This window comes from Bombina bombina, chromosome 7 (genome assembly GCF_027579735.1).
Source record: "Bombina bombina isolate aBomBom1 chromosome 7, aBomBom1.pri, whole genome shotgun sequence".
Classification (NCBI taxonomy): domain Eukaryota; kingdom Metazoa; phylum Chordata; class Amphibia; order Anura; family Bombinatoridae; genus Bombina; species Bombina bombina.
Window position 1 is genome coordinate 606180474 of NC_069505.1, and position 15092 is coordinate 606195565.

At 36.1% G+C, this 15092-nt stretch overlaps 1 protein-coding gene across 1 annotated transcript in view; it reads right to left on the minus strand.

Annotated features, from left to right (window-relative positions):
• Window positions 1–784: 784 nt before the first annotated feature.
• Window positions 785–15092, minus strand: part of LOC128635612 (uncharacterized) — a 70867-nt gene continuing 56559 nt past the window's right edge. Inside the window, exons 5-7 of the mRNA XM_053688676.1 lie at window positions 6447–11803; window positions 4452–4623; window positions 785–3126 (exon numbers count right to left, since the gene is read on the minus strand). Coding sequence (XP_053544651.1) covers window positions 3019–3126; window positions 4452–4623; window positions 6447–11803 — 5637 coding nt within the window. The 3' untranslated portion in view covers window positions 785–3018. The remainder of the gene's footprint in view (window positions 3127–4451; window positions 4624–6446; window positions 11804–15092) is intronic.

A 15092-nucleotide genomic window follows, 5' to 3' on the forward strand; every position in this document is an offset into this window, starting at 1 on the left:
ATTATAGTGGTGGCGACGTTGGCTGCGGCAGATTAGGGGTTAATACATTTAATATAGTTGCGGCAACGATGGGGGGGCAGATTAGGGGTTAATAAATATAATGTAGGCGTCGGCGATGTTGGGGGCAGTAGATTAGGGGTTCATAAGTATAATGTAGGTGGCGGCGGTGTCCGGAGCGGCAGATTAGGGATTAATAATATAATGTAGGTGGTGATGATGTCAGGGGCGGCAGATTTGGGGTTAATAAGTATAAGATTAGGGGTGTTTAGACTCGGGGTTCATGTTAGGGTGTTAGGTGCAGACATAACTTTTATTTCCCCATAGGAAACAATGGGGCTGCGTTAGGAGCTGAACGCTGCTTTTTTGCAGGTGTTAGGTTTTTTTTCAGCCAGCTCAGCCTCATTGTTTCCTATGGGGAAATCGTGCACGAGCATGTTCAGCCAGCTCACCACTACCGTAAGCAATGCTGGTATTGAGGTGAGATGTGGAGCTAAATTTTGCTCAACGCTCACTTTTCTGAGGCTAACGCCGGCTTGCAGAAAACTCGTAATACCAGCGTTGGCTTAAGTGAGCGGTAAGAAAAAAAGGCTTGTTAGCCCCGCACAGCCTTACCGACAAAAACTTGTAATCTAGGCGACTTTATTTCTTTCTTAAAGGAACATAAAATACATATAGTGTAATTGCTGTGTATATTCTGATATTTTTTGGTTTTACTTTTGAGTTGAAGTTCATGTTTATTCAAACAGGTTCTCCAATGTGCATGATTGATTCACAAATTAACAAATTCCACAATTTATTTAGTTTATTAAAAATAGCTCTAATCACAGTTATAAATGACAAAACTTGTTAATTAATGATAACTATTATGTTTATTAATATGCATTTTTATAAGTAAGTATGATCATTATTTAAAATGACAAAAAATTCAAAACATTCAAAAGTACCCTTGAAAAACATAATCCCTATTCTATACATTTTTTTTGTTTAACTAGATTTTACTATTTAGTAATTCAAGCATTTTGTTTATTCGTGTAACTTCTTACATATTAGAAAGGCTTAGAATACAATGTAAAAAAGTCACCAGAGAAAGACAATAATTTGGTTTCATTTACTTAAAACTGTATCTCTTAAACTCAATCTACAAATACCCTGATCTAAAACAAATTAGTTAATAAAAAGACAATCTAAAATATACAATCTAAACCCACTTTCATTGTTAATGTGCAGTAATAAGCCTTCTCTAGTTTAAAAGGATGTGAAACTCAAAAACGAAATACCCAGTGAAATTCAGTTTTAAATAGTTTTTGTTTTTTAATCAAAATTGATTTAAACAACACTGCAAAATTATGGCTGTTCAATGAGTGATCTTACTGTGCTCAAAGCATACGTACATGTATGAGAAATAGGTTTATTTTTATATATGAAATAGATTAGGGTTTTATTTGACACCACAACCCATCAAAATAGGTTGAGCTTGCAGGGAAATCAGATCTTCTAATTTCAGCACTTTTTGCACACACACATGCTTCTTTATCTTATCTCTGATTGTATACCAAATATCAATAGAGAGAACAATAGGAAAATATTTTATCATGCTTCCCTCCTATCTCCCCCTGGATTTTAATTTCTTCTACTGGCTATGTTTACATAGCTTTTCTATATCCACTACTTAAAGGGCCACTCAATCAAAATGAAACTTTCATTATTCAGATAAAGCATGCCATTTTAAACAACTTTCCAATTTACTTCCATTAACTAAATGTGCACAGTCTTTTTATATTTAAACTTTTTGAGTCACCCACTCCTACTGAGCATGTGCAAGAATAAGTGTGTATGCATTTGTGAATGGCTGATGGCTGTCACATGGTACGTGTATGCATTTGTGATTGGTTGATGGCTGTCACATGGTACAGGGGGAGTGGAAAAAGACAACTTTTAAAATTGTCAGAAAAAAAATCTACTAATCATTTGAAGTTTAGACTAAGTGCTATTGCATTGTCTTGTTATCTTGCATTTGTTGATTATGCAAATCTACTGTGTTGACTGGCCCTTTAAGTATAGAAACTTTCAGTATAGTTAAATATATCCCAAGCAAAATTACTTATTTCAAATGCAGAAATAAAGGTAAATGAGCTATTTGTAAACCATTTTAAACATTCTAGCAGGTAAAATGGATCACTTTAAAACAAATAAATTAAAGGGATATGAACCATAAGAATTTTCTTTCATGATTCAGATAGAGCATGCAATTTTAAACTACTTTCTAATTTACTTCTATTATCAATTTTTCTTTGTTCTCTTGCTATCTTTACTTGAAAAAGAAGACTTCTAATCTGAGGAGCCAGCACATTTTGGTTCAGTACCATGGACAGCACCTATTTATTGGTGCTGTCCAATCAGCAAGGACAACCCAAAAATGGGCCGACTTCTAAACTTAGTACATTCTTGCTTTTTCAAATAAACAGACCAAGAGAATGAAGAAAATTTGATAATAGGAGTAGATGAGAAAGTTGCTTAAAATTGCATGCTCTATCTGATTCACAAAAGAAAAAAATTGGGTTCAGTGTCCCTTTAAATAGCAGTTATCAGGCATGAGTGAGCCTGCACTGCAAAATCTCCAAAGCAGCCTAAACAGCCTCATACATGAAGCCCATAGCTACAACTAGAAGTATGTTACTAATAAATGTCTACTGCAAAAGGCTTCTATTCTAAACTGAAATGTATCCAGGTCTGCACTCGATTCTTTAGCGCCCATCGTTCTGTTAACGTCTTGGATACAATAAAGGGCTTCTATGCATTAGTGGTTCTGCCCTTTTCTAACCGACCTAGAGCTATATGCAATATAAACTGTCAGCTCTGAAACTCACAAACTAAAGGAGTTGTGTAATATGTTAGAGTTGTGAACTCAGTCCCATAGAAACAAATAGATCCTATACCCAACACCATTTATGTGAAGCTTTCAGCATTTATATATGGTAACATATTTGTTGCATTCTTTAAGAGTGCTGTGATTCCTCTTTATCCAGATGCCACTCCGATTCTGTAATTTATTGCCAGGGTTGCCAGTTCCTGTCTCAGCATTTCTTTGTGCACCAGAGGCAAAAAGTCGTTCCAATTCTCGTTCATCTGTTTATTAAGCAGAAAAAAAATATTGAAATAACATTTATTTTTACCTTTTTTAAGCAGAATTATAGTGATTTAGTAAAATACACTAAATAAGTGGCCAGATTTACATCTTTGAATCTCCAAACAGGAGGTAACCCAGTGGCTACAACAATTACCCTTAAGGGGACAGTAAATTCAAAATTAAACTTTCATGATTCGGACAGAGCTCGCAATTTCAAATAACTTTACAATTTACTTATATTACATATTTTGCTTCATTCTGTTTGTATCCTTTGTTGAAATATCAAAATTCTACTGCTGAGATCAAGCTGCTGATTAGTGGCTGCACATATTGACATTGTCTCACTCAATATGTTTAGCTAGCTCCCAGTAGAGGTATGCTGCTCTTTCAACAAAGGATACCAAGAGAATGAACACAAATTTGATAATATATGTAAATTAGATAGTTGTTTAAAAGTTTATTATTTTTGTGTTTCACGTCCTATGTAACACTCTTACTAAGGACTTTGCCAGCCCAAAAAACATATATTTGATTAAAAGGACATTCAAGTCAATGTCTGTTTTTGTTGCATTTAAAACAGAATATTTTAACATGAATCACAGTATTTTTTCTTCAAAAAGAAAACTCATGTTCTTGTGCTAAAAAAGAGGGAACAAATATCCTAATGTTTATATATTATCAAGTGGTATAAGATTATTAAAAACCCTTCATAATATAAAAAACAATAGACTCATTATGTTTTAATTACTGTTTCAATTTGTAATTCAATACAAATTAGAGTTCTTTAAAAAAATAAAAATAAAATAATAATGTACCAAGTATAAGAGTTGTGCTTAAAGGAACAAACAACTAGGGTTACTAACTCAGCCATGTTTTCCTGGACACTTATGAGTTATACATGCGGCAGGGTGTGCAGAGAGGAACATGAATAGTGCTGCTCAGTGTTGCTATTTGTGTGCTGTCCAGGGTTAAAATTCATATTCCTACCTGCACACCCTGCAGCATGTATAACTCATAAGTGTCCAGGAACACATGGCTGAGATGGCAACCCTACATACAATCCAAAATATCTCAGTATTCAGTTGGTGCTACATACATACAAATATATATACATAAATACATAAATACATATTTACATACATACATAAATACATATTTACATAGATACATACATAAATAATTACATACACACATACATACATACATACTTACATACATAAATGCATAGATACTTACATACATACTGTATATACTTACATATATATATATATATAAATAACCTTTACTTCCATTCTGAAATGTACTAAGAATTCTTTATTTTTACCTTAAGGTCCACCCCTTTTTTTAAAGTCAGCGCTGATTCCTTTATATCTGTTTCATTCTTGTTTATTGCCCGGCTCACAACTTGGTACAGTCCCATTTCCCCTTTATCAGTTGCAGGTGTCACTGTTCCATCTGACTTAACAAGGCTGAACTTGTGCTTCCCACTGGTTTTGCTAAAATCAGAACATACCATCAATATAAACATTAATAGCTTCTGATTGGTGGTGCTAGATCAGAACATACAATCAACATAAACATTAGTAGCTTCTGATTGGTACTGCTAGATCAGAACATTCCATCAACATAAATATTAATAGCTTTTGATTGGTACTACTAGATCAGAACATACGATCAACATAAAGATTAATTGATTATTATTGGTGGTGCTAGATCAGAACATAACATCAACATAAACATTAAAAGCTTCTGATTGGTGGTGCTTGTCCCTTTCACACTTGTTACACGATTGGGACTGTTAGGCGGTGGAACCCATAAAACTATCAGTAATATGATACATATGATGAATGCAGGTAATGTCAATGCTCAATAGTATTGACATGTACCTTGGAAGTACTCATATATGATGTCTCAAACCTGGAATCTCCCCATGACCAGCAAGAGGTTATGGCTCCTTCTCCACAACCCTGTCAAGTGGTACTTCACATAAAAGGCCATCACACAGATCTTGAAGGCAGTAGCAGGCCTTTAATGATTTCACTAAACTTTTGGAAAGGAATATAACAAGGTCTAACCAGAGTGACTAAACATCTGTACCATGATTTAAGTACCCAAAAGGTGCGCTTTGCCAAAATGGACTAGGATTGTGGGTGATGGTCATGTGCAGCCAGGCCATGCACCCATATCTTGTATCTCCTAGAGGAAGGGGGAAAACAGTGTGAGACCATATTAGAGATGAAGGGCTAGTGTGATTTGTTGGGTAGAAGCAGACAGTTCCCAGACAGAAATGTTCATGTAAAGGAAAACTGTGGTGAATTCAGTGTGTGAACCTTTGATAAGGCTGGGATGGGAGGGTTTTGGTCAGCATGCATACTATTTAGTGTGCAGGGGATAGCTGATGGTGACAGGTGAAGCTATGATGAATCAAAGAAGGTGAGGGCCTGCATGCAAGTATTAATGGGTTACATGAAGTGCAGGTATTAGCAGAAGTGCAGAAAATTATGAGGATTTGTGAGGGAAAAGAAATGATCGTCAAAGTGTGGAGTGTGATTTGTGTTAGTGAATGAGAGACCTCATGTGTGAGGAGACTTACAAAGCAAGCATCCTTCAAGGAATTCTCAATTTTCTGACCTGTCAAAGAGGTCTGTTTGACATAGGATAAATGAGTTGTGAGTGCTTCCAGGGAACAATGCATTGACACTCTGAATGTGCGTGGAATGTTTTTAAACAACTTGCATATTGAAATTGTTTGCAGTTTCTGTATATGACCTCTTAATCCTGGGATGGTTTAGTGCTTCATAGGTGCAATCTATGGCACCCAGGACATTGGGCAATAATCCCTGTGGCAGCAAGTGGAGATGGTAGTAAGGGAGCAGGTCAGCACCTAAGAGTAGGTGGACTGCGTCATTCTGCTTATGACAATCTCCGTCCTCTTAAAACTGCTAGAGGCTAACATTTTTTATAAAACTTAACGTGTGCTAACCAGGATACTGCCCTATTAGCCCAATATAGTGGCTTCTTTGGTATCTGTTGGCTCTCATTGTCTCCTGTGGTTCAGCTAGGTTAACAGCTCTCAACAACAGTTCTTACCTCCCATGCTCTCTAGCCTGATCAGCAACTCTTGCCAAATGACCAGAACTCCCATGGCCAGCTTCCCCCCTAATGCACTCTTTCCTAATACAGAAATGGAGTTATCTCTTGTATTGTGATCACTCAGAACACAGATAGTCAATATACATGAACAGAAAGATTGTAATTGACCCCTATAAATCAAATAATAAATGTCATGAATGCACACAAAATTACAAACATCCCTTACCTCTCTTGCATCTGGATCTGTATGTTTTTTTCTGATGACAGTGATGTCGAATAATTCTCAGTAGATATCTTGTTACCATCTTTTATTATTGTCAGTATAATGCCTTGGCCATTGAGCAGTTCGCTTTTAGCTAGAACCTTGAGCTTTAAGTCTATGGCAGTGTCATTGTTCTCCTGTATTTTTTTTACAAATGCGCTGATCTTTTCTTTATTGTTCTCTCCTTGATCTGATTTTTCTGAGCTTTTATTATCGGTCTGACTTGAAGAGACAAAAAACTTCTTCATTGGGGTTGTCTGTAGCCATTCTTCTGCATTCTTCTTTAGTTTGCCAGTAGCTTCTTGTATAAAAGGGTTTTCCCATCCAGTTTTAACCAAACCTGTTAACTTGGAAGCTATCAAGTCAACAAACTCATCAGACATACAAGTCGATACTGATTCTTTTAGCTCTTCATTCAGCCTCAATACCTCAGGGAACTTTCTACGATCATCATCTTTGTAGTTAGATTCACTTGAAAGGTTGGTGATTAAGGTAGGTATAATTTTGCCATTGATTAGCTCCCCAGTGGGTAAAGAATTTAACACATCAGCAAGTTTAGTACAAGTTTGTGCAATATGAACACTTAGTTGAATCCCTTTTATTAAGCTTCCTTTAGCTTTCTTTTCGTTTAGTATTGCGATAACAAACTTGCTTGCATTTCCCAGCCCTGATACAACTTTGCTAGCCGTTTGGTCTTCACTAACAATCTCATTAAATGTACTTTTGCTGGCATTTGACACCATTTCCTTTGTTTGCTTTTCAATAGTTGAGAAGATTTTGTATTTAGAAGGATTTTCACTTTTTAATGTAGACTCTGGAACACCATTTTCTACAATAAAAGTGATAAGAGCTTTTTCTAGTTCCTTGTTACCTTTCACAAAGTCATTGACTTGCTTTTTGAGGGAATTCTTTATTATTTCCTTAAAAACAGCTTCAACCCCTGCGTCAACAGCATAGTCTAAAGCTTTCAAAGCAACTTGTTTGACTAGTTCTTTCCCTGTGGATTTTAGGGTTTCTTTTACTATTGCTTTAGTAGTTTCACTTTTAGCAAATGTTTTAATAGATTGAGATACTGTTTGTACAGATGCTTTTGAAGCTACAGTTTTTACACTCTTGGTTGCTGAAGTAATTATTGCTTTACTTGATTTAGCAATACTCTTTGCTGCTGATGCAAGACTCCGTGTTCCTTTTAATAGCTCTTTTCCAACCTTGAATACAGCCTTTGCTATTTTTGCCACAACAGTGAACCCAGCAGTAACTAGTGATAATGCAATACTAATAGCTTTGGATATAGCCCATTCTGCCCAATCAAAAGTTCCTTTTATCATCCCTTCTGCACCAGAAATCATATCACTGATACCTTCAGTAATGAAGCCCATACCAATCTGAGTAGCTGTGCCAAGGGTAAAGATACAGATTGCAATCCCAGCCAGGACTTGTAAGACACCAAGTAGAAAACATATCAGAGCATCTATGCAGAACTTTGGTTTCTTCTCCACTTCAAAAACAAATGAAAGCCCATAATCATAAAGAAGAGATAGCTCAGCGGCAACTATATTGCCATAGTTGTCTGCTAGACTAAAGATTGCAATCTCTTTGGTTATTGCATCTTCTTTTTTTGATTTAAGATCTTCTAATTTTTTAATGGACTTATCAATATAATTTACCCAAGATTTGAGTAAACTCATTCTTGTTTGAATCTGTAAAGTAAAATTGGCTTCTTCATGGTGAGGCTCAAACATTTTACTATGTGTTATGTTTCCAAAAGAGTTTGTGTTAGTTGCTTCACAGATATACACATTCATAGACTTCTTTGCCTCTTTCAGAAGGTCTATGGCTACCTGTTCATAATTTTCCTTTTCACGATTGATAGTTATAAAAGCACGATTGTAAAGTGAGATGGAACGATAGATGGGGTCAGTATTTTCTACTTTCTTCCAGTAAACTAGGGCACCATAGTCATCCCCATGATTGTTGATATGTAAATATGTTCGATCCATGGCTATTTTTATGAAATCATAAAAATTGTGAGAATTCCCCTGTAGAAGATTTTCAGATCTAGATTTTAGGAGTTTGCTCAGGTCATCTTTCAGTTTCATTAGATCTTTGTGATTATTTATGTCTTCTTCATGTAACGTAAGCCATATAGCCCATGTTTCCTTTAGGGAATTAAGAGCAGGTTGATAATCTAATTTAGTACTGCTGGACAAAGCAGACATGTAGCTTTTTAAATCCTTGATGTTATAAATATCAGATTTCTCAGTTGAAGAGTAATTGTTCTTGAACTCATCAAGGAAATTACAAAAGAGGGTGAAAAGCTCATGACGCATGTTTACTTCCAAGAGCTCATCCTTCTCCATGTCTAAGATACGCTGATCTTCATACCACTCCCTCCTGTCCCTCATTATTTCAACGGGTTGTCCTTTATATGAGGGAGACAGATCTTGCTGATTTATTATCATTTGAACCCCTCCCGGGTTTCCTTTACGTGATGTGCGCCCGAATATTTGTTTCTCAACCCTCATGTTAGCAGGGAAATGAGTAAGATAAACAAATAAACCTCCACTACGGTTCACATTCTCTGTGACTTTAATGTCTGTTCCTCTACCACCCAAGTTTGTTGCCAAAATCACATCTCCAGAATCAAAAACTCGCTTCTCTACATCATGCTTATCATTTCTGGTATAAAGGGTAATCTTTTCAGGGCTGGAAACTGCCTTAAGTTCTATTAGTTTCAACTGGAGTTCTTCTGCTGTTTTGACATCTTCACAAATCACCAGGACAGCTTGACCTTTGATCCATTCTTTGGGACTTGTCCTTTTCTTAACATACTTACATATTTCTGTGATCCATGCCTCTTTACCTCCTCCCACCTGAATAGCTGGTATTTCTACTTTCTTGGTGTATCGATGAGTGGGCATGGGATAGCAACTTGTTTTAAAATGTTTTTTTAAAAATATGAAATCACTCTCATCACCCAGAGTCCCAGATACCCCATATACTCCAGAAGTGCAGGAGTATCGTTGAAAGAAGTGAAAGTTGGACATGAAATTGGTTACATTAGACAAAGAAGTTATAGCGAGTTGATGCTTTATCTCAAGGAACTGCTGTAGTCCATCTCCCCAGCGCTTGTTCTTTTCAAGAACTCCTGTTGATTTGAAATCAATAGGAATTATACAGTCACTTTCATGTGAGTCAGAATTTTCTCTGGAATCAATTGTATACTGTCTCCCTTTCTCCATCACTAAGGCTCTAAGAGCATTCTCCACAAAGACATTGAGTCTATTCTTTATGTATTCTTTTAAAAACCCTGGCAGAAGAATGGAATTTCCCTCACTATCCTTAATATCAGTTGGTTGATAGGTGTCAGAATATTTGGTTTTAGATGAGATTTCCTCTGCTGTTGCCTCAATTAAATTTTTTTCACTCATCAATAAACATGCTTTTCCTTCTTCCAGAAGCAGCACAGAGATGGCGTGACTATCATCTGACTCACAGCTAGATTCTGTAAAGGATGCTTTTCCATTCTTTAACTCATAAAATTTAAATTTAACAACATCATCTAAGGCTTTTCCAAATATTGTCAAAAGAGCTTTCTGTTGAGGTGGTCCTAGTTTTTTAAGTAGCTTTCCCATTGAATTGTTTTCCACATCTTTAGTGGAAGATACAACTGACTGATTTTTTTCTGCTTTTATTATATCCAAATCCTCTTCTCCAAGGAATCCTTCTTGCACAGCACAAATCAGAATTTCATCAGGACTGAAATTTTCAGATGTTTCTTGCCCCAGCACAGCATCTGTTATTAACTTATGGAAATATTGTATTCCAGTTGTCCAGAAAATGTCACCTGTCTCTGCTTCTTCAATTCTCTGGCAGAAACACACTCGTGCCCATATTGCTGTTAGTAACTGATCTAAGTGGCGCATGCCAGTGGCATCATGAGAGAGGAAAGTGATCTGAACGCCATTGTCTAGTGTCATATAATCTACTTCATCTACAAGGGCAATTTCAAATTTACGATTGCCTCTAGTTGTCTTTTTTTCAAATTCCTGTCTAAGGATGTCTGCTGCAAAGGCATCTACGGTTCCATACACAACATCACATTTATAAGCATCTTTAAGGAGTTTATTTCTATCCCTAGAGTCAGAACATTCATCTATTCCTTTGGGAGGAATCACACTACAAGTTACATCAAACATTTCATACAATTTCTTCCACTCTTCCTGGTCACGACGGGCCAACACAGGGCTGCTAGTTATGATATCCACAGTTTTTCCTCTAATGGCCTGTATTAATGCAAACATTGCCACTATTGAAGATTTCCCTTCCCCTGTAGCAATCTCTAAAAGGCAACTCTTGGTGTCTGGTGTCTTGGACAAGAGGAGAGTTAGCAGAGAAGCAAGCTGGGTGGCACGTGGAAAGTAACCTTTCCCACTTTGTAAAGTTGTTGTGTCTTCAACAGCAACTGATAATCCAATCAAAATTTTGACTAGACTTTCGATTTTAGGATTTTCTATGTCAAGATTTCTTAATTCTTGGATTCCTTCTGTCTTCATTTTTTCATCTAGATCTTTAATTGGAAAACTAGGGAGTATTCTAACTACTTCCTGTACCACCACTTCAAGAATTTTTAGGAGTTTTTCAGGGTGACCATGAGATCTCATTTCCTCTACAATTGACTTTACATCTTTGTCCTGCTCCACTCTTTGCATTTTCAGATACATTAGGGGGTCATTTTCATTAAGTGCAGAGATTGCTTTATTTGCTGATATCACGTAAGTTTGTGCCTCAAGCAGAATTCGCTCAACTTTGTCTTGAGGTGTATTTCTGCTGCATGCCTCTAGATAGAATTGCAAAGCTTGTACTGGAGTCCAAATTTCATTGAATAGGATCTGACTGATGAACTCCTGGTTACAAGTTGAAAAACTACCTACAATGCATTGCATTACATGTTTAGCTATGGTCTTGCTTTCTTTGTAAAGTTTATTGATGATGAGTGTCAGGTAATATGTCTTTGCTTCTATTTTACTATTATTTTTTAACATTTGCTGATCTGCTGCTGCTGACTCAGTCAGAGAAACACTAATCATTGCATCAAGAAGTTTGATATTTTCGGTTAAGGAGAGGTTCTCATAATTGAAAATGTCATTCAAGTTCTCTAAACAACAGGTGGGTAAATTATTTTTCCTGGAATATTCAGCCACAACTTGATGCTGTAGGGCCATGATTCGCTCTGCTATCTTTCTTGATAACATTACTTCATTTTCCTGAATATTGTAATCTTTCATGAGTTTATTAAACTTCTCTTCAGCATCTTTAATCTGCAAGAAAGAGACAATCAAATATAGTTTTTTTTCTTTACACTATGCAGGCTTAGTATGAACTTGCTTTCTATTTAAAATAGTAACAATGTCTATTTTTGCATCTGATTCTTTAATTGGATAATGTAATTACCCTCAGCTTATCCTTAGAAAACCTTTTTTACCATACCATTATTAAGTTTAATTTGTAGACATGTGTATGGGCAAAACAAATGCTTCATATAAAAAAATTTTTGGACTTTCTGTGACTTTCTGCATTTTTTAAGAACTTTGACCATGCCTTTGTTTTGCTTGTCACAATATTCATTAAATAAATGAATTCATAACAAAATTATTTCATAACACTATTGCCAATTGGAATTCAAAAGAGATCTAATTGTAACAAAAATATTACTTTACAGAATGCCAATAGTTAAACGAATCCATCTTTCAATGCTGAGAGAGGAGAACATACAAGAACTACAAGACATTTTAGAAAGAGAATTAAAATAAAAACATGTGGTAATTAAATTAATGGCCGTTAATCATTCACAACCTTTTCTCACAATACTTTTGTCTCACCCCTTTTAAATTTTTACTTCCCACCTGTACAACTGTCCCATACCATCTTCATTTCTGTACTCCCTCATTCTTCCTCTCTCAATCTGTGCTTTCAAATACTTTGTTGGAACTCCATATAAAAGAATTGAAGAAGCTAGTGTGGCACTAAAAGTAGGGTGGGCTGCACAGCAAAACAAGGTACTTAAAGGGACAGTCTACACCAGAATTTTTATTGTTTAAAAAGATAGATAATCCCTTTATTACCCATTTCCCAGTTTTGCATAACTAACACAGTTATAATAATATACTTTTAACCTCTGTGATTATCTTGTATCTAAGCCTCTCCAAACTGCCCCTTTTTTCAGTTCTTTTGACAGACTTGCAGTCTAGCCAATCAGTGCCTGCTCCCAGATAACTTCTCATGCACGAGCACAGTGTTATCTATATGAAATACGTGAACTAACACCCTCTAGTGGTGAAAAACTGTTAAAATGCAATCTGAAAGAGGTGGGCTTCAAGGTCTAAGAAATTAGCATATGAACCTCCTAGGTTAAGCTTTCAACTAAAAATACCAAGAGAACAAAGCAAAATTGGTGATAAAAGTAAATTGGAAAATTGTTTAAAATGACATGCTCTATCTGAATCATGAAAGTTTATTTTGGCCTAGACTGTCCCTTTAAGTGGAGTTAGAGTAATATGTTTGAAAGAAAAAAAATTACCAATATTAATTAACTTCCCACATATCTTAATTCAGAGATTTATTTCAAAAGACCTTGTAAAATTCCTTCAACGTGAGCAAGAGCAATATCTCTCAGAAGCTCAACTTAAATGGAAGGGAGCAATATCCTTTGGAAAACATGCTTTGATGGAAGGAGGAACTTTAGATAGATGCACAATGATGTGGATTACAGTAAATGGCCGCAACATTAAGTAGGCCTCTGATTATAGCATAGAAACCCCAAAAATACACCTCCAGAGGAGGAGGACAAAGACATGCCTAGATACACTGGCCAGCAGTTCCCAAAGGATTTGGCATTGACTGATGATAAACACTGCAGAGCAGGAGTTGCAGCAGCAGAGTTACTGAAGTAGACCTCTGATTATAGTGCACAAACCCCAACAATACACTGTCAAGGAAGGCCAACAAAGAAGTGCATGCATATATATATATATATATATATATATATATATATATATATATATATATATATATATATATATATATATTCCAGCCTCCTTCCCATGGGGCACTTGCTCCACTTGTAATCACATAAATAAGACATATATGATTCAAGATCGATTTGGTCATACACAAAAAATACATTTATTTATTAGCTTTTCTACGGAAAGCATAATATATGCGTTACACTGTAGCTGCTCTAAGATCTATGTGAGTATGATGAGTAGGAAACTGCGCACTAGACTTCAAGACCATATAAGAAACATTAAAAATGCTGCGAAAGTCCTAGACGATGGCAAAATGATTTCATCTGTTGCTTCCCATTTTTTATTATACCATCATTCAAACCCTAGAGACCTTAAATGCCACGGGATTGAGAAAATCTCCCTTGGAATCAGAGGGGGCAAACTTGAACACGCCCTATTAAGAGCCAAATGTAGATGGATATATCTACTGAATTCATCCCAAAGGGCTCAGTGAACAGACTACTACTGCTACTACTGTTTCCTGTGAAAATTCACACACACATTTATATGTATCAATATCATTTTTTTCAGACATTAACAATGTGTTATTATCACTAGTATCTAAGCTTGGATACATTTTATTATGTAAGCACTGGATCTCTTCACTTTATATTTTCACTTATTTTCAGGGTTTTCTTTAAAATAATGACCCAGCGATCCACAGCAGATTGCTGCACTCACCCTACTTTTTTTCTTTCCCCACCTCAAATTCTCTCTTTTGGGGGGCTTATTGTACCTTCCACCTGTCACTATCACATTTTAATTATTTCACAAGTACACTAGCCATGTTTTTGTTTTCAATATCACTGTGTTCATGAATGTGTTTACCTCACAACCACCGACCGGTGGTTCCCTTTTTCTCCCCGGACATATATATCTTCCCTCCAAGTGAGGGTGTCTTTCTAGGTCCCCCAAATACCATTCCATTGAAAGTTAGCCATACACCGACTTTATCTTATAGTTGTGGGTTGAGCATTAGTAAGAGTTGTAATTTCCTCCTACACCCCATAACAATTGATTTAGATATGAGCTATTCATTTTACTGTGGGGCCAGGCTTCATTTTAACTGTTATTTGACTTATCTATATTTACTCACAATTTAGCAGTAAGCACCTTAAGCCTGTTCACTAGGATCATTCACAATCACAGATTCATATTAGTGTTTGTTTAGAACACTACCAAATTTACACGTGAGGATTTGTCTGTATCTGTTTATTAGTTTAATATATGTGTGAATGCACGGGGAATATGATTCTCCTATGTGTTGTTTGTCCCCACTACATTTCCTTTCTCGGGTTCTGTGACATATAACCCCTTAAATGTAACAAAACAGTAGAACTAACCTAAGAGATGATTTCTAGGCAACAATGTTGATATGTCTGACTGAGTTTGGTCTGTTATAAACACCCCCCCCCCCCAAACTAACCTATTGGATTCACTGTAGTGAGGGCCAATCAAAAGACTGAGATAATCCAACATCAGAAGGATATTCAGCCTATAAATATCCAAGTTGAAGGCGGCCGCCCCACATGTCAGGGCAAGC